This window comes from Danio rerio, chromosome 14 (assembly GCF_052040795.2).
Source record: "Danio rerio strain M-AB ecotype USA chromosome 14, GRCz13ab, whole genome shotgun sequence".
Classification (NCBI taxonomy): Eukaryota; Metazoa; Chordata; class Actinopteri; order Cypriniformes; family Danionidae; genus Danio; species Danio rerio.
Genome location: NC_141034.1, coordinates 34466474 through 34485501, shown reverse-complemented (window position 1 = coordinate 34485501; position 19028 = coordinate 34466474). Strand labels below are relative to the sequence as shown.

The window sequence follows — 19028 nt, the reverse complement described above, 5'->3', positions numbered from 1 at the left end:
GACATTGTGTGGTTGAGTTATAAGGACTTTCTGTTCCATGGCGAAGCGTTGAGGTTTGTCATGCCGCCACGGACACGCCCCTCTGCGAAAACTCTAGATCTTCACAATATATTATCGCTAGAGCTTTCTGATAACGCCACCCAATTTTGGTGTTGATACGATAAAATTTGTGGGAGGAGTTTGTTACTCCGTAAATCATGTCATTTCCTGTGGCCAGCAGGTGGCGCTATAAATGTGTCTGGATATTGGCATGTAAACCTGTTCAGTTGAGAACTCTTATCAAGCGTGTGAATTTTGAGGCAGATCGGATAATGTATTACTGAGTTATAATGACTTCCTGTTTTGTGGCGAATCGTCAAAGTTTGCGAGGCCGCCAGGGACACGCCCATCGACGAAAACTCTAAAGCTTCGCAATTTAACATCGCCAAGGCCTTTAGAAGACAAAACCCAATTTTGGTGTTGATCGGATAAAATCCCTAGGAGGAGTTCGTTAAAATACAACGCCTAGAAATGGCAAAAACGCCACTTTTTCGCCGCAGGAAGTTAAAAATATCCGACTTCCTGTTGGGTTTGCGATATGGCTCCAAGAGACTTTTTCGTATGTTTTGGCATGTTTGAGGTGTGTGCCGATTTTCGTGCATGTGCGTGATTCATATATCGGGGGCTCGTCCGTTTAATTTTTCTAGGTGGCGCTGTCGAGTCATTTTGCCACGCCCACTTCCGTGACCCATAACAAACGTAAATTTTCGCCACTTCTGAGGTGTGTGCAAAGTTGCGTGAGTTTTCGGGCATGTTTAGCCCCTCAAAACCGCGATTCATTCCGCGGAAGAAGAAGAAGAATAATAATTAAAGCTGCAAGCAGCGATGATAGGGACCTCGCACCCGGGCTCACCGCCGCCCGATGGCCTCAGGATGACAGAAAACAGTGAACAATAATATCTTAAGCCGATATATATGAAAAAACCTGAGAAAATCACAGATTTATGCCAAACTTCCTTCTGTCAGCAGGTGGCGCTATGACTGTGAATCAATATTGGCATTTAGATGTCTTCAGGAGTTAAATTTTATCAACCATGTGAATTTTCAGGCTGGTCAGACATTCTTTGGCTGAGTTATAAGCCAAACTACCTTCTGCCAGCAGGTGGTGCTATGAATGACTTAATATTGCTATGTGGATGTGTTCAAGAGAGGAATTCAATCAACCATGTGAAGTTTCAGGCAGATCAGAAATTGTGTGATTGAGTTATAAGGACTTCCTGTTTCATGGCGAAGGGTTGAGGTTTGTCATGCCACCACAAACACGCCCCTCTGCGAAAACTCAAGTTCTTCACAATATATCATCGCTTGAGCTTTCAGATTACAACCAACCAATTTTGGAGCTGATACGAAAAATTTTGTGGGAGGAGTTTATTGCTCTGTAAATCATGACATTTCCTGTGGCCAGCAGGTTGCGCTATAACTGTATCTGGATATTGGCATGTAAACGTGTTCAGGTATGGACTCTTATTAAACATGTGAATTTTGAGGCAGATCGGATAATGCATGCCTGAGTTATAATGACTTCCTGTTTTGTGGCGAATCGTCAAAGTTTGCAAGGCCGCCATGGACACGCCCATCGACGAAAACTCTAATCCTTCGCAATTTAACATCGCCAAGGCCTTTAGATGACAAAAAACAATTTTGGTGTCGATCGGATAAAATCCCTAGGAGGAGTTCGTTAAGATACAACGCCTGGAAATGGCAAAAATGCCACTTATTCGCCGCAGGAAGTTAAAAATATCCAACTTCCTGTTGGGTTTGAGATATGGCTCCAAGAGACTTTTTCGTATGTTTTGGCGTGTTTGAGATGTGTGCCAATTTTCGTGCATGTGCGTCATTCATAGATCAGGGGCTCGTCCGTTTAATTTTTATAGGTGGCGCTGTCGAGTCATTTTGCCACGCCCACATCATTATTGTTATGGGCATGTGTTCAGAAGAGGACTTTTATCAACCATGTGAAGTTTCAGGCTGATCGGACATTGTGTGGCTGAGTTATAAGGACTTCCTGTTCAATGGCGAAGCGTTGAGGTTTGTCATGCCGCCACAGACACGCCCCTCGGCGAAAACTCTAGATCTTCACAATATATCATCGCTAGAGCTTTCTTATAACACCACCCAATTTTGGTGCTGATACGATAAAATTTGTGGGAGGAGTTTGTTACTCTGTAAATCATGACATTTCCTGTGGCCAGCAGGTGGCGCTATAACCGTATCTGAATATCAACATGTAAACGTGTTCAGGTCAGGACTCTTATTAAGGGTGTGGTTTTTGAGGCAGATCGGATAATGCATGGCTGAGTTATAACGACTTCCTGTTTTGTGGCGAATCGTCAAAGTTTGCGAGGCCGCCACGGACATGCCCATCGATGAAAACTCTAAAGCTTCGCAATTTAACATCGCCAAGGCCTTTAGATGACAAAACCAAATTTTGGTGTCGATCGGATTAAATCCCTAGGAGGAGTTCGTTAAAATACAACGCCTGGAAATGGCAAAAACGCCACTTTTTCGCTGCAGGAAGTTAAAAATATCTGACTTCCTGTTGGGTTTGAGATATGGCTCCAAGAGACTTTTTCGTATATTTTGGCATGTTTGAGGTGTGTGCCAATTTTTGTGCGTGTGCGTGATTCGTAGATCGGGGGCTCGTCCGTTTAATTTTTCTAGGTGGCGCTGTCGAGTCATTTTGCCACGCCCATTTCCCAGACCATTAATAAACGTAAATTTTCGCCACTTCTGAGGCGTGTGCAAAGTTGCGTGAGTTTTCGGGCATGTTTAGCCCGTCTAAATCGCGATTCATTGGAGAGAATAATAATAATAATAATAATAATAATAATAATAATAAACGGAGCAATTCCAATAGGGCCTACGCACCGTTTCGGTGCTCGGTCCCTAATTAAAGCTGCAAGCAGCGATGAAAGGGACCTCGCACCCGGGCTCACCGCCACCCGGTAGCCTCAGGATAACAGAGAACAGCGAACAATATTAATTTCAGCCGATATATATAAAGAACCTGAGAAAAATCACAGATTTATGCCAAACTTCCTCCTGTCAGCAGGTGGCGCTATAACTGTGACTCAAGATCGGCATGTAGATGTCTTTAGGAGAGGCATCTCATCTAACCTGTGAATTTTCAGGCAGATCGGACATTGTGTGGCTGAGTTATAAGCCAAACTACCTTCTGCCAGCAGGTGGCGTTATGACTGACTCAATATTGTTATGTGGATGTGTTCAGGAGTGGACTTTTATCAACCATGTGAAGTTTCAGGCAGATATGAGATTGTGTGGAGATTGTGTTATAAGACAAACTACATTCTGCCAGCAGGTGGCGCTATTAAAGACTCAATATTATTATGTAGATGTGCTCAGGAGAGGACTTTTATCAACCATGTGAAGTTTCAGGCAGATCAGACATTGTGTGGTTGAGTTATAAGAACTTCCTGTTCCATGGCGAAGCGTTGAGGTTTGTCATGCCGCCACGGACACGCCCCTCTTCAAAAACTCTAGATCTTCACATTATATCATCGCTTGAGCTTTCAGATAACACAACCCAAATTTGGTGCTGATATGAAAAAATTTGTGGAAGGAGTTTATTACTTTGTAAATCATGACATTTCCCGTGGCCAGCAGGTGGCGCTATAACTGTATCTGGATATCGGCATGTAAACATGTTCTGGTCTGGACTTATATTAAACATGTGAATTTTGAGGCAGATCGGATAATGCATGCCTGAGTTATAATCACGTCCGGTTTTGTGGCGAATCGTCAAAGTTTGCGAGGCTGCCACGGACACGCCCATCGACAAAACCTCTAAAGCTTCGCAATTTAACATCGCCAAGGCCTTTAGATGACAAAACCCAATTTTGGTGTCGATAGGATAAAATCCCTAGAAGGAGTTCGTTAAGATACAAAGCCTGGAAATGGCAAAAATGCCACTTATTTGCCGCAGGAAGTTAAAAATATCCGACTTCCTTTTGGGTTTGAGATATGGCTCCAAGAGACTTTTTCGTATGTTTTGACGTGTTTGAGGTGTGTGCCAATTTTCGTGCATGTGCGTGATTCGTAGATCAGGGGCTCGTCCGTTTAATTTTTATAGGTGGCGCTGTCGAGTCATTTTGCCACGCCCACTTCAATTTTGTTATGGGGATGTGTTCAGGAGAGGACTTTTATCAACCATCTGAAGTTTTAGGCAGATTGGACATTGTGTGGTTGAGTTATAATAACTTCCTGTTCCATGGCGAAGCGTTGAGGTTTGTCATGCCGCCACGGACACACCCCTCTGCAAAAACTCTAGATCTTCACAATATATCATTGCTAGGGCTTTCAGATAACACCACTCAAATTTGGTGCGGACACGAAAAAATTTGTGGGAGGAGTTTGTTACGATGTAAAACATGTCATTTCCTGTAGCCAGCAGGTGGCGCTATAACTGTATCTGGATATCGGCAAGTACACGTGTTCAGGTTAGGACTCTTATCAAACGTGTGAATTTTGAGGCAGATCTGATAATGCATGCCTGAGTTATAACGACTTCCTGTTTTGTGGCGAATCGTCAAAGTTTGCGAGGCCGCCACAGACACGCCCATCGACAAAAACTCTAAAGCTTCGCAATTTAACATCGCCAAGGCCTTTAGATGACAAAACCCAATTTTGGTGTCGATCGGATAAAATCCCTAGGAGGAGTTCGTTAAAATACAACGCCTGGAAATGGCAAAAACGCCACTTTTTCGCCGCAGGAAGTCAAAAATATCCGACTTCCTGTTGGGTTTGAGATATGGCTCCAAGAGACTTTTTCGTATGTTTTGGTGTGTTTGAGGTGTGGGCCAATTTTCGTGCATGTGCGTAATTCGTGGATCGGGGGCTCGTCCGTTTAATTTTTCTAGGTGGCGCTGTCGAGTCATTTTGCCACGCCCACTTCCGAAGCCCATAAAAAACGTAAATTTTCGCCACTTCTGAGGCGTGTGCAAAGTTGCGTGAGTTTTCGGGCATGTTTAGACCCTCAAAATCGCGATTCATTGGAGAGAAGAATAATAATAATAATAAACGGAGCAATTCCAATAGGGCCTTGCACCGTTCGGTGCTCGGTCCCTAATTAAAGCTGCAAGCAGCGATGATAGGGACCTCGCACCCGGGCTCACCGCCGCCCGGTGGCCTCAGGATGACAGAGAACAGTGAACAATAACAATTTAAGCCGATATATATAAAAAACCTGAGAAATCCACAGATTTATGCCAAACTTCCTCCTATCAGCAGGTGGCGCTATGACTGTGACAGTATTGTCATGTAGATGTCTTCAGGAGAGGACTTTTATCAACCCTGTGAAGTTTCAGGCAGATCAGACATTGTGTGGTTGAGTTATAAGGACTTCCTTTTTCATGGCGAAGCGTTGAGGTTTGTCATGCCACCACATACACGCCCCTCTCCGAAAACTCTAGATCTTCACAATATATCATCGCTTGAGCTTTCAGATACACAACCAACCAAATTTGGTGCTGATATGAAAACATTTGTGGGATGACTTTATTACTTTGTAAATCATGACATTTTCTGTGGTCAGCAGGTGGCGCTATAACTGTATCTGGATATCGGCATGTAAACTTGTTCTGGTCTGGACTCTTATTAAACATTTGAATTTTGAGGCAGATCGGATAATGCATGCCTGAGTTATAATGACTTCCGGTTTTGTGGCGAATCGTTAAAGTTCGTGAGGCCGCCACGGACACGCCCATCGACAAAACCTCTAAAGCTTCGCAATTTAACATCGCCAAGGCCTTTAGATGACAAAACCCAATTTTGGTGTCGATAGCATAAAATCCCTTGGAGGAGTTCGTTAAGATACAAAGCCTGGAAATGGCAAAAATGCAACTTATTTGCCGCAGGAAGTTTAAAAATATCCGACTTCCTGTTGGGTTTGAGTTATGGCTCCAAGAGACTTTTTCGTATGTTTTGGCATGTTTAAGGTGTGTGCCAATTTTCGTGCATGTGCGTGATTCGTAGATCAGGGGCTCGTCCGTTTAATTTTTATAGGTGGCGCTGTCGAGTCATTTTGCCACGCCCACTTCATTATTGTTATGAGGATGTGTTCAGGAGAGGACTTTTATCCACCATGTGAAGTTTCAGGCAGATCGGACATTGTGTGGTTGAGTTATAAGGACTTCCTGTTCCATGGCGAAGCGTTGAGGTTTGTCATGCCGCCACGGACACGCCCCTCTGCGAAAACTCTAGATCTTCACAATATATCATCGCTAGGGCTTTCAGATAACACAACCCAAATTTGGTGCTGATACAAAAAAAATTGTTGGAGGAGTTTGTTACGATGTAAAACATGTCATTTCCTGTGGCCAGCAGGTGGCGCTATAACTGTATCTGGATATTGGCGTGTAAACTTGTTCAGGTCAGGACTCTTATCAAACGTGTGAATTTTGAGGCAGATCGGATAATGCATGCCTGAGTTATAACGACTTCCTGTTTTGTGGCGAATCGTCAAAGTTTGCGAGGCCGCCACGGACACGCCCATCGACGAAAACTCTAAAGCTTCGCAATTTAACATCGCCAAGGCCTTTAGATGACAAAACCCAATTTTGGTGTCGATCGGATAAAATCCCTAGGAGGAGTTCGTTAAAATACAACGCCTGGAAATGGCAAAAACGCCACTTTTTCGTTGCAGGAAGTCAAAAATATCCAACTTCCTGTTGGGTTTGAGATATGGCTCCAAGAGACTTTTTTGTATGTTTTGGCATGTTTGAGGTGTGTGCCAATTTTCGTGCATGTGCGTGATTCGTGGATCGGGGGCTTGTCCGTTTAATTTTTCTAGGTGGCGCTGTCGAGTCATTTTGCCACGCCCACTTCCGAAGGCCATAAAAAACGTAAATTTTCGCCACTTCTGAGGCGTGTGCAAAGTTGCGTGAGTTTTCGGGCTTGTTTAGCCCCTCAAAATCGCGATTCATTGGAGAGAAGAATAATAATAATTAAAGCTGCAAGCAGCGATGATAGGGACCTCGCACCCGGGCTCACCGCCGCCCGGTGACCTTACGATGACAGAGAACAGCGAACAATATTAATAAAAGCCGATATATATATAAAAAACCTAAGAAAAATACAGATTTATGCCAAACTTCCTCCTGTAAGCAGGTGGCGCTATACCTGTGACTCAAGATTGGCATGTAGATAACTTCAGGAGAGGAATTTAATCAACCATGTGAAGTTTCAGGCACATGGGACATTGTGTGGCTGAGTTATAAGCCAAACTACCTTTTGCCAGCAGGTGGCGTTATGACTGACTCAATATTGTTATGGGGATGTGTTCAGGAGTGGACTTTTATCAAACATGTGAAGTTTCAGGCAAATCAGAGATTGTGTGGAGATTGTGTTATAAGACAAACTACATTCTGCCAGCAGGTGGCGCTATTAAAAACTCAATATTATTATGTAGATGTGCTCAGGAGAGGACTTTCATCAACCATGTGACATTTTAGACAGATCGGACATTGTGTGGCCGAGTTACAAGCCAAACTACCTTCTGCCAGCAGATGGCGCTATTACTGACTCAATATTGTTATGTGGATGTGTTCAAGAGAGGACTTTTATCAATCATGTGAAGTTTAAGGCAGATCGGACATTGTGTGGTAGAGTTATAAGGACTTCCTGTTCCATGGCGAAGCGTTGAGGTTTGTCATGCCACCACAGACACGCCCCTCTGCAAAAACTCTAGATCTTCACAATATATCATCGCTAGAGCTTTCAGATGACACCACTCTATTTTGGTGCTGATACGGGAAAGTTTGTGGTAGGAGTTTGTTATAGTGTCAAACATGTCATTTCCTGTGGCCAGCAGGTGGCGCTATAACTGTAACTGGATATCGGCACGTAAACCTGTTCAGGTCAGGACTGTTATTAAATGTGTGATTTTTGAGACAGATCTGATAATGCATGCCTGAGTTATAACGACTTCCTGTTGTGGCGAATCATTAAAGTTTGCGAGGCCGCCACAGACACACCCATCGACAAAAACTCTAAAGCTTCGCAATTTAACATCGCCAAGGCCTTTAGATGATAAAACCCAATTTTGGTGTCGATCGGATAAAATCCCTAGGAGGAGTTTGTTAAAATACAACGCCTGGAAATGGCAAAAATGCCACTTTTTCGCCGCAGGAAGTTAATAATATCTGACTTCCTGTTAGGTTTGAGATATGGCTCCAAGAGACTTTTTCGTATGTTTTGGCATGTTTAAGGTGTGTGCCAATTTTCGTGCATGTGCGTGATTCGTAGCTCGGGGGCTCGTCCGTTTAATTTTTCTAGGTGGCGCTGTCGAGTCATTTGCCACGCCCACTTCAATATTGTTATGTGGATGTGTTCAAGAGATGACGTTTATCAACCATGTGAAGTTTCAGGCAGATCGGACATTGTGTGGTTGAGTTATAAGGACTTCCTGTTCCATGGCGAAGCGTTGAGGTTTGTCATACCGCCACAGACACGCCCCTCTGCCAAAACTCTAGATCTTCACAATATATCATCGCTAGAGCTTTCAGATAACACCAACCAATTTTGGTGCTGATACGAAAAAATTTGTGGGAGGAGTTTATTACTCCGTAAATCATGTCATTTCCTGTGGCCAGCAGGTGGCGCTATAACTATATCTGGATATTGGCATGTAAACGTGTTCAGGTCAGGATGCTTATCAAACGTGTGAATTTTGAGGCAGATCTGATAATGCATGCCTGAGTTATAACGACTTCCTGTTTTGTGGCGAATCATCAAAGTTTGCGAGGGCGCCACGGACACGCCCATCGACGAAAACTCAAAAGCTTCGCAATTTAACATCGTCAAGGCCTTTAGATGACAAAACCCAATTTTGGTGTCGATCGGATAAAATCCCTAGGAGGAGTTCGTTAAAGTACAACGCCTGGAAATAGCAAAAACGCCACTTTTTCGCCGCAGGAAGTTAAAAATATCCGACTTCCTGTTGGGTTTGAGATATGGCTCCAAGAGACTTTTTTGTGTAGTTTGGCGTGTTTGAGGTGTGTGCCAATTTTCGTGCATGTGCGTGATTCGTAGATCGGGGGCTCGTCCGTTTAATTTTTCTAGGTGGCGCTGTCGAGTCATTTTGCCACGCCCACTTCCGAGACCCATATCAACCTGCTATTTACACCGCGTTTGGTGTGTGTGCAAATTTTCATGAGTTTTCGGGCATGTTTAGACCCTCAAAAGTGCCCCGATAGGGGGCGGAATAATAATAATAATAATAATTAAAAATCCAAGAAAATCACACATTTATGCCAAACTTCCTCCTGTCAGCAGGTGGCGCTATAACTGTGACTCACAATTGGCATGTAGATGTCTTCCGGAGAGGAATCTTATCAACCATGTGAAGTTTCAGGCACATGGGACATTGTGTGGCTGAGTTATAAGCCAAACTACCTTCTGCCAGCAGGTGGCGTTATGACTGACTCAATATTGTTATGTGGATGTGTTCAGGAGTGGACTTTTATCAATCATGTGAAGTTTCAGGCTGATCAGAGATTGTGTGGCCGAGTTACAAGCCAAACTTCCTTCTGCCAGCAGGTGGCGCTATGACTCTGACTCAATATTATTATGTAGATGTGCTCAGGAGAGGACTTTCATCAACCATGTGAAGTTTCAGGCAGATCGGACATTGTGTGGCCGAGTTACAAGCCAAACTACCTTCTGCCAGCAGGTGGCGCTATGACTGACTTAATATTGTTATGTAGATGTCTTCAGGAGAGGACTTTTATCAATCATGTGAAGTTTCAGGCAGATCAGACATTGTGTGGTTCAGTTATAATAACTTCCTGTTCCATGGCGAAGCGTTGAGGTTTGTCATGCCACCACAGACACGCCCCTCTGCAAAAACTCTAGATCTTCACAATATATTATCGCTAGAGCTTTTAGATGACACCACTCTGTTTTGCTGCTGATACGGGAAAGTTTGTGGAAGGAGTTTGTTACAGTGTCAAACTTGTCATTTCCTGTGGCCAGCAGGTGGCGCTATAACTGTAACTGGATATCAGCACATAAACCTGTTCAGGTCAGGACTGTTATTAAATGTGTGAATTTTGAGGCAGATCGAATATTGCATGCCTGAGTTATAACGACTTCCTGTTTTGTGGCGAATCAAAGTTTGCGAGGCCGCCACGGACACACCCATTTATGAAAACTCTAAAGCTTCGCAATTTATCATCACCAAGGCTTTAAGATGACAAAACCCAATTTTGGTGTTGATTGGATAAAATCCCTAGGAGGAGTTCGTTAAAATACAACGCCTGGAAATGGCAAAAATGCCTCTTTTTCGCCGCAGGAAGTTAATAATATCTGACTTGCTGTTGGGTTTGAGATATGGCTCCAAGAGACTTTGTCGTATGTTTTGCCATGTTTGAGGTGTGTGCCAATTTTTGTGCATGTGCGTGATTCGTAGATCGAGGGCTCGTCCGTTTAATTTTTCTAGGTGGCGCTGTCGAGTCATTTTGCCACGCCAACTTCAATATTGTTACGTGGATGTGTTCAAGAGATGACGTTTATCAACCATGTGAAGTTTCAGGCAGATCGGACAGTGTGTGGTTGAGTTATAAGGACTTCCTGTTCCATGGCGAAGCGTTGAGGTTTGTCATACCGCCACAGACACGCCCCTCAGCGAAAACTCTAGATCTCTACAATATATCATCGCTAGAGCTTTCAGATGACACCACTCAATTTTGGTGCTGATACGATAAAATTTGTGGGAGGAGTTTGTTACTCCGTAAATCATGTCATTTCCTGTGGCCAGCAGGTGGCGCTGTAACTGTATCTGGGTATTGGCATGTAAACGTGTTCAGGTCAGGACGCTTATCAAGCGTGTGGATTTTGAGGCAGATCGGGTAATGCATGCCTGAGTTATAACGACTTCCTCTTTTGTGGCGAATCGTCAAAGTTTGCGAGGCCGCCACGGACACGCCCATCGATGAAAACTCTAAAGCTTCGCAATTTAACATCGCCAAGGCCTTTAGATGACAAAACCCAATTTTGGTGTCGATCGGATAAAATCCCTAGGAGGAGTTCGTTAAAATACAACGCCTGGAAATGGCAAAAACGCCACTTTTTCGCCGCAGGAAGTTAAAAATATCCGACTTCCTGTTGGGTTTGAGATATGGCTCCAAGAGACTTTTTTGTATGTTTTGGCATGTTTGAGGTGTGTGCCAACTTTCGTGCATGTGCGTGATTCGTGGATCGGGGGCTTGTCCGTTTAATTTTTCTAGGTGGCGCTGTCGAGTCATTTTGCCACACCCATTTCCGAGACCCGTAATAAACGTAAATTTTCGCCACTTCTGAGGCGTGTGCAAAGTTCCGTGAGTTTTCGGGCATGTTTAGCCCCACAAAATCGCGATTCATTCCGGAAAAGAATAATAATAATAATAATTAAAGCTGCAAGCAGCGATGAAAGGGACCTCGCACCCGGGCTCACCGCCACCCGGTAGCCTCAGGATAACAGAGAACAGCGAACAATATTAATTTCAGCCGATATATATAAAGAACCTGAGAAAAATCACAGATTTATGCCAAACTTCCTCCTGTCAGCAGGTGGCGCTATAACTGTGACTCAAGATCGGCATGTAGATGTCTTTAGGAGAGGCATCTCATCTAACCTGTGAATTTTCAGGCAGATCGGACATTGTGTGGCTGAGTTATAAGCCAAACTACCTTCTGCCAGCAGGTGGCGTTATGACTGACTCAATATTGTTATGTGGATGTGTTCAGGAGTGGACTTTTATCAACCATGTGAAGTTTCAGGCAGATATGAGATTGTGTGGAGATTGTGTTATAAGACAAACTACATTCTGCCAGCAGGTGGCGCAATTAAAGACTCAATATTATTATGTAGATGTGCTCAGGAGAGGACTTTTATCAACCATGTGAAGTTTCAGGCAGATCGGACATTGTGTGGCTGAGTTATAAGCCAAACTACCTTCTGCCAGCAGGTGGCGCTATGACTGACTCAATATTGTTATGTATATTTGTTCAGGAGAGGACTTTTATCAACCATGTGAAGTTTCAGGCAGATCAGACATTGCGTGGTTGAGTTATAAGAACTTCCTGTTCCATGGCGAAGCGTTGAGGTTTGTCATGCCGCCACGGACACGCCCCTCTTCAAAAACTCTAGATCTTCACATTATATCATCGCTTGAGCTTTCAGATAACACAACCCAAATTTGGTGCTGATACGAAAAAATTTGTGGAAGGAGTTTATTACTCTGTAAATCATGACATTTCCCGTGGCCAGCAGGTGGCGCTATAACTGTATCTGGATATCGGCATGTAAACATGTTCTGGTCTGGACTTATATTAAACATGTGAATTTTGAGGCAGATCGGATAATGCATGCCTGAGTTATAATCACGTCCGGTTTTGTGGCGAATCGTCAAAGTTTGCGAGGCCGCCACGGACACGCCCATCGACAAAACCTCTAAAGCTTCGCAATTTAACATCGCCAAGGCCTTTAGATGACAAAACCCAATTTTGGTGTCGATAGGATAAAATCCCTAGAAGGAGTTCGTTAAGATACAAAGCCTGGAAATGGCAAAAATGCCACTTATTTGCCGCAGGAAGTTAAAAATATCCGACTTCCTCTTGGGTTTGAGATATGGCTCCAAGAGACTTTTTCGTATGTTTTGACGTGTTTGAGGTGTGTGCCAATTTTCGTGCATGTGCGTGATTCGTAGATCAGGGGCTCGTCCGTTTAATTTTTATAGGTGGCGCTGTCGAGTCATTTTGCCACGCCCACTTCAATTTTGTTATGGGGATGTGTTCAGGAGAGGACTTTTATCAACCATCTGAAGTTTTAGGCAGATTGGACATTGTGTGGTTGAGTTATAATAACTTCCTGTTCCATGGCGAAGCGTTGAGGTTTGTCATGCCGCCACGGACACACCCCTCTGCAAAAACTCTAGATCTTCACAATATATCATTGCTAGGGCTTTCAGATAACACCACTCAAATTTGGTGCGGACACGAAAAAATTTGTGGGAGGAGTTTGTTACGATGTAAAACATGTCATTTCCTGTAGCCAGCAGGTGGCGCTATAACTGTATCTGGATATCGGCAAGTACACGTGTTCAGGTTAGGACTCTTATCAAACGTGTGAATTTTGAGGCAGATCTGATAATGCATGCCTGAGTTATAACGACTTCCTGTTTTGTGGCGAATCGTCAAAGTTTGCGAGGCCGCCACAGACACGCCCATCGACAAAAACTCTAAAGCTTCGCAATTTAACATCGCCAAGGCCTTTAGATGACAAAACCCAATTTTGGTGTCGATCGGATAAAATCCCTAGGAGGAGTTCGTTAAAATACAACGCCTGGAAATGGCAAAAACGCCACTTTTTCGCCGCAGGAAGTCAAAAATATCCGACTTCCTGTTGGGTTTGAGATATGGCTCCAAGAGACTTTTTCGTATGTTTTGTCATGTTTGAGGTGTGTGCCAATTTTCGTGCATGTGCGTGATTCGTGGATCGGGGGCTCGTCCGTTTAATTTTTCTAGGTGGCGCTGTCGAGTCATTTTGCCACGCCCACTTCCGAAGCCCATAAAAAACGTAAATTTTCGCCACTTCTGAGGCGTGTGCAAAGTTGCGTGAGTTTTCGGGCATGTTTAGACCCTCAAAATCGCGATTCATTGGAGAGAAGAATAATAATAATAATAAACGGAGCAATTCCAATAGGGCCTTGCACCGTTCGGTGCTCGGTCCCTAATTAAAGCTGCAAGCAGCGATGATAGGGACCTCGCACCCGGGCTCACCACCGCCCGGTGGCCTCAGGATGACAGAGTACATCGAACAATATTAATTTATGGCGATATATATAAAGAACCTGAGAAAATCACAGATTTATGCCAAACTTCCTCCTGTCAGCAGGTGGCGCTATAACTGTGTCTCAATATTATTATGTAGATGTGTTCAGGAAAGGACTTTTATCCACCATGTGAAGTTTCAGGCTGATCGGACATTGTGTGGTTGAATTATGAGCCAAATTGCCTTCTGCCAGCAGGTGTCGCTATGACAGACTCAATATTGGTATGTAGATGTCTTCAGGAGAGGAATTTAATAAACCATGTGAAGTTTTAAGCAGTTCAGACATTGTGTGGCTGAGTTATAAGCCAAACTTCTTGTAGCCAGCAGGTGGCGCTATGACAGACTCAATATTATTATGTACATGTGTTCAGGAGAGGATTTTAAACAACCATGTAAAGTTTCAGGCAAATCAGACATTGTGGGGCTGAGTTATAAGCCAAACTACCTTCTGCCAGGAGGTGGCGTTATGACTGACTCAATATTGTTATGTGGATGTGTTCAGGAGCGGACTTTTATCAACCATGTGAAGTTTCAGGCTGATTAGAGATTGTGTGGAGATTGTGTTATAAGACAAACTACATTCTGCCAGCAGGTGGCGCTTTTAAAGACTCAATATTATTATGTAAATGTGCTCAGGAGAGGACTTTCATCAATCATTTGACATTTTAGGCAGATCTGACAACGTGTGGCCGAGTTACAAGCCAAACTTCCTTCTGCCAGCAGGTGGCGTTATGACTGACTCAATATTATTATGTAGATGTGCTTAGGAGAGGACTTTCATCAACCATGTGAAGTTTCAGGCAGATCAGACATTGTGTGGTCGAGTTATAAGTACTTCCTGTTCCATGGCGAAGCGTTGAGGTTTGTCATTCCACCACAGACACGCCCCTCTACAAAAACTCTAGATCTTCACAATATATCATCGCTAGAGCTTTCAGATGACACCACTCTATTTTGGTGCTGATACAGGAAAGTTTGTGGAAGGAGTTTGTTACAATGTCAAACATGTCATTTCCTGTGGCCAGCAGGTGGCGCTGTAACTGTATCTGGATATTGCTATGTAAACGTGTTCAGGTCAGGACTGTTATTAAATGTGTGAATTTTGAGGCAGATCGAATATTGCATGCCTGAGTTATAACGACTTCCTGTTTTGTGGCGAATCATAAAAGTTTGCGAGGCCGCCACGGACACGCCCATCGATAAAAACTCTAAAGCTTCGCAATTTAACATCGCCAAGGCCTTTAGATGATAAAACCCAATTTTGGTGTCGATCGGATAAAATCCCTAGGAGGAGTTCGTTAAAATACAACGCCTGAAAATGGCAAAATTGGCACTTTTTCGCCGCAGGAAGTTAATAATATCTGACTTCCTGTTAGGTTTGAGATATGGCTCCAAGAGACTTTTTCGTATGTTTTGGCATGTTTAAGGTGTGTGCCCATTTTCGTGCAAGTGCGTGATTCGTAGCTCGAGGGCTCGTCCGTTGAATTTTTCTAGGTGGCGCTGTCGAGTCATTTTGCCACGCCCTCTTCAGTATTGTTATGTGGATGTGTTCAAGAGATGACGTTTATCAACCATGTGAAGTTTCAGGCAGATCGGACATTGTGTGGTTGAGTTATAAGGACTTCCTGTTCCATGGCGAAGCGTTGAGGTTTGTCATACCGCCACGGACACGCCCCTCTGCAAAAACTCTAGATCTTCACAATATATCATCGCTAGAGCTTTCAGATAACACCACACAATTTTGGTGCTGATACGAAAAAATTTGTGGGAGGAGTTTATTACTCCGTAAATCATGTCATTTCCTGTGGCCAGCAGGTGGCGCTATAACTATATCTGGATATTGGCATGTAAACGTGTTCAGGTCAGGACGCTTATCAAGCGTGTGAATTTTGAGGCAGATCTGATAATGCATGCCTGAGTTATAACGACTTCCTGTTTTGTGGCGAATCATCAAAGTTTGCGAGGGCGCCACGGACACGCCCATCGACGAAAACTCTAAAGCTTCGCAATTTAACATCGCCAAGGCCTTAAGATGAAAAAACCCAATTTTGGTGTCGATCGGATAAAATCCCTAGGAGGAGTTCGTTAAAATACAACGCCTGGAAATGGCAAAAACGCCACTTTTTCGCCGCAGGAAGTTAAAAATATCCGACTTCCTGTTGGGTTTGAGATATGGCTCCAAGAGACTTTTTCGTATGGTTTGGCATGTTTGAGGTGTGTGCCAATTTTCGTGCATGTGTGTGATTCGTGTATCGGGGGCTCGTCCGTTTAATTTTTCTAGGTGGCGCTGTCGAGTCAATTTGCCACGCCCACTTCCGAGACTCATATCAACCTGCTATTTACACCGCGTTTGGTGTGTGTGCAAATTTTCATGAGTTTTCGGGCATGTTTAGACCCTCAAAAGTGCCCCGATAGGGGGCGGAATAATAATAATAATAATAATAATAAAAAACGGAGCAATTCCAATAGGGCCTACGCACCGTTTCGGTGCTCGGTCCCTAATAAACGGAGCAATTCCAATAGGGCCTTGCACCGTTCGGTGCTCGGTCCCTAATAAACGGAGCAATTCCAATAGGGCCTACGCACCGTTTCGGTGCTCGGTCCCTAATAATAATAATAATAAATATAACAAAACAAAATGGATAAAAAAGATAAAAACTTTGCATAATAATCAGTCATTAACCAGAGTGCATCTAAATACCAGTAATCAGGGTAAATTAATAATAATAATAATAATAATAATAATAAAATGAATGAATTAGTAATTTTCTTTAGAATAAAAACTGATAAAAACACTAAGCTCACTGTACCTCTTTGTAATAATAATCTTGCTTCTATAAACCGACGATCTCCATTGTTTTTGCATGTTCTCTCTGATAAGCTGAAGTTTGATATCTTGCTATTTTTGAAATGTTACCATGAGAACAGCAAACACCATGCTGAAAGACCTCTGTTACAATTAACAGCAATATTCCCAACCGACAAACAGATCTGAATACATTAGAAACACAATTTCATATCCATTTTTGTTATTTTACTTACTCCACAACTGATTCTTTGGTTTCCCATGAAAGGCAGAAAACAAAGGAATAATACAAAAAAGATAGAATCCCATAAGGAAGCATGTCAAAAGAGTCAGATCAAACTGAAAAAAAGAGCTTGACTGCAGATTCAATGTTGAATTAGTAAAAACATGCTCGGAAATTTTGGTCAAAGTGCCTCCACGTGCAGACAAGACCTTCCACTGAGAGTTAAGCATGGTGAAAAGAAAATAAGATCCGTTTGCAGAAAATCCTCATTTTCATGTGAAGAGATTTCTCAAACCCCAACAAAGTGAACTGAGGCGGAATAAACCCTGCCCTGCAGACGTGTGGGACTGAGTGACCCGATCCATACAAACATCATGTCCATCAACCAATGAGGGCAGCAGACCATAAAAAAGCTAAAAGTGAGCCTAGACTAAAAAGAGTGGCCTATATTCTTAATGTGTAAATCTCCTGATCAAACTGAAATCAGGAAATGACTTAATTTAAGCTCAAATCACCTTCCAAATTTGGGATGTCTTAAAAATCTAGTCAAAGTAAATGGAATCCCTTAGAAAGGATTTAATTTTTAGGCTTTGGATTAAAGGCTCCACTGACCTAGCAGAGAATTTGGGTCAAGCTGGATGGTATGAGGTTGATCTTTTCTGATTAATTTTTCAAACCCATCACCACAGCTCTAAAATTACAGAATTATATTATGCAAAATGATACACAATACAATAGCAGCATGGAGTTGAAGAGAAGAATCACCTTGCTTTGGTTGTCCACTCGGCTGAGACGCACTAGAGCTCTTAAGCTGTATTTTGGGCTTCACGGGCAGTTTGGAGGCAGATGTTGGAGCTGAGAACACAGCAGGTCTGGATTGAGATCCTGAAACTGTACTTGCACCTTCAGTCAAAGGGACTTTGAGCTTAACTGCAGTGGGAAAAAAAAAAAAAATCCATTATCAATCAAGAGTCACAAACATGTAGATGACTGTACTGCATACTTTGCATTAACAGTTACTGCTAATACTATAGATATTAATAAGAAATGCCATCACAAAGGTGCCAGTGACATTTTTTGAGGGTTAAAGGATGCAGGCTTTCCTTTTTTCCAGCTTTCCATATGCTTTGCTAAAGCTAAAAAATAAAATAAAATGTACGGATAGGTGGGGGGGAAATGATTTTCATTGGGTATCAATATTGTTATTAATTTTTTTAAAAATCCCAACACAGCAGGTCTGGATTGAGATCCTGAAACTGTACCTGCACCTTCAGTCAAAGAGACTTTGAGCTTAACTCCAGTGGGGAAGTAACATACAAATCCATTATTAATTTTGTTATGAGTTGCATACATGTAGATGATTGTACTACATACTTTGCATTGTCAGTTGTCCCTAATACTATAGATATTAATGAGAAATGCAATCACAAAAGTACCAGTGAAATTTTTTAGGCACTAAAGGTTGCAGCCTTTCCTTTTTTCCAGCTTCCATAAGTTGGTAAAGGTAAATAAAAGTCAGTGGAGGAAAACTGATTTTCATTTGGCATCAACAATGTTTATTTCTTTTTAAAAATCCTATGCTTCTTAACTTTTACCAAATGAAAACTTCCAAATCAAGATATTAGAATCATTTGTGAAAAAGCAGGCAATGCTGAAAGCAGAAAAAATGAAGTTTAGAATAACTTAATGAATGTTAAATATCTGAAAATTATTTTTTGAAATCTTATTGTAAAATTAATTAACATTAACCCTTTGACTGCCCCTCTACTAAACGGTTGACCATGTTTTTACAGTTTTAAATAATAACTGTTAAAGTCATTTAAAAAAAATTACTGTTTTAAATAATGGCTTACACACATAGCATTGTTGTTTAAAAAATAAATACATAAAAAATCTTGTTGCACTACTACACTTTTGGTTTTATTGCATAAGAAAAAAAAGCATGTTAAATGAGAATCAGAAATATTTTATGGCATACTTAAAAAAAAAAAAAAGTGATTTAGTATTCAAAAGTGTTTTATTTTGAATATTTTAAAAAATAAATCGGTCTTATACCATAAAAAATCTGAAAATATGACATGTATTAAGTCCAGTACTTTTACCATAAACCGACATATCATCTACTTGGTAAA

The 19028-nt window shown here is 42.4% G+C and overlaps 1 protein-coding gene across 8 annotated transcripts in view; it reads right to left on the bottom strand.

Moving 5' to 3' along the window:
- Positions 1–19028, bottom strand: part of mtus1a (microtubule associated tumor suppressor 1a) — a 71821-nt gene that overhangs the window by 35936 nt on the left and 16857 nt on the right. For all 8 annotated transcript variants that reach the window (XR_015506841.1, XR_015506843.1, XR_015506840.1 and 5 more), the window contains exon 4: positions 17662–17826. Coding sequence is in view for 4 of the 8 variants with exons in the window: in XM_087280601.1 (XP_087136727.1) it covers positions 17662–17826 (165 nt within the window). In the remaining 4 variants the exon portion in view is untranslated. The remainder of the gene's footprint in view (positions 1–17661; positions 17827–19028) is intronic.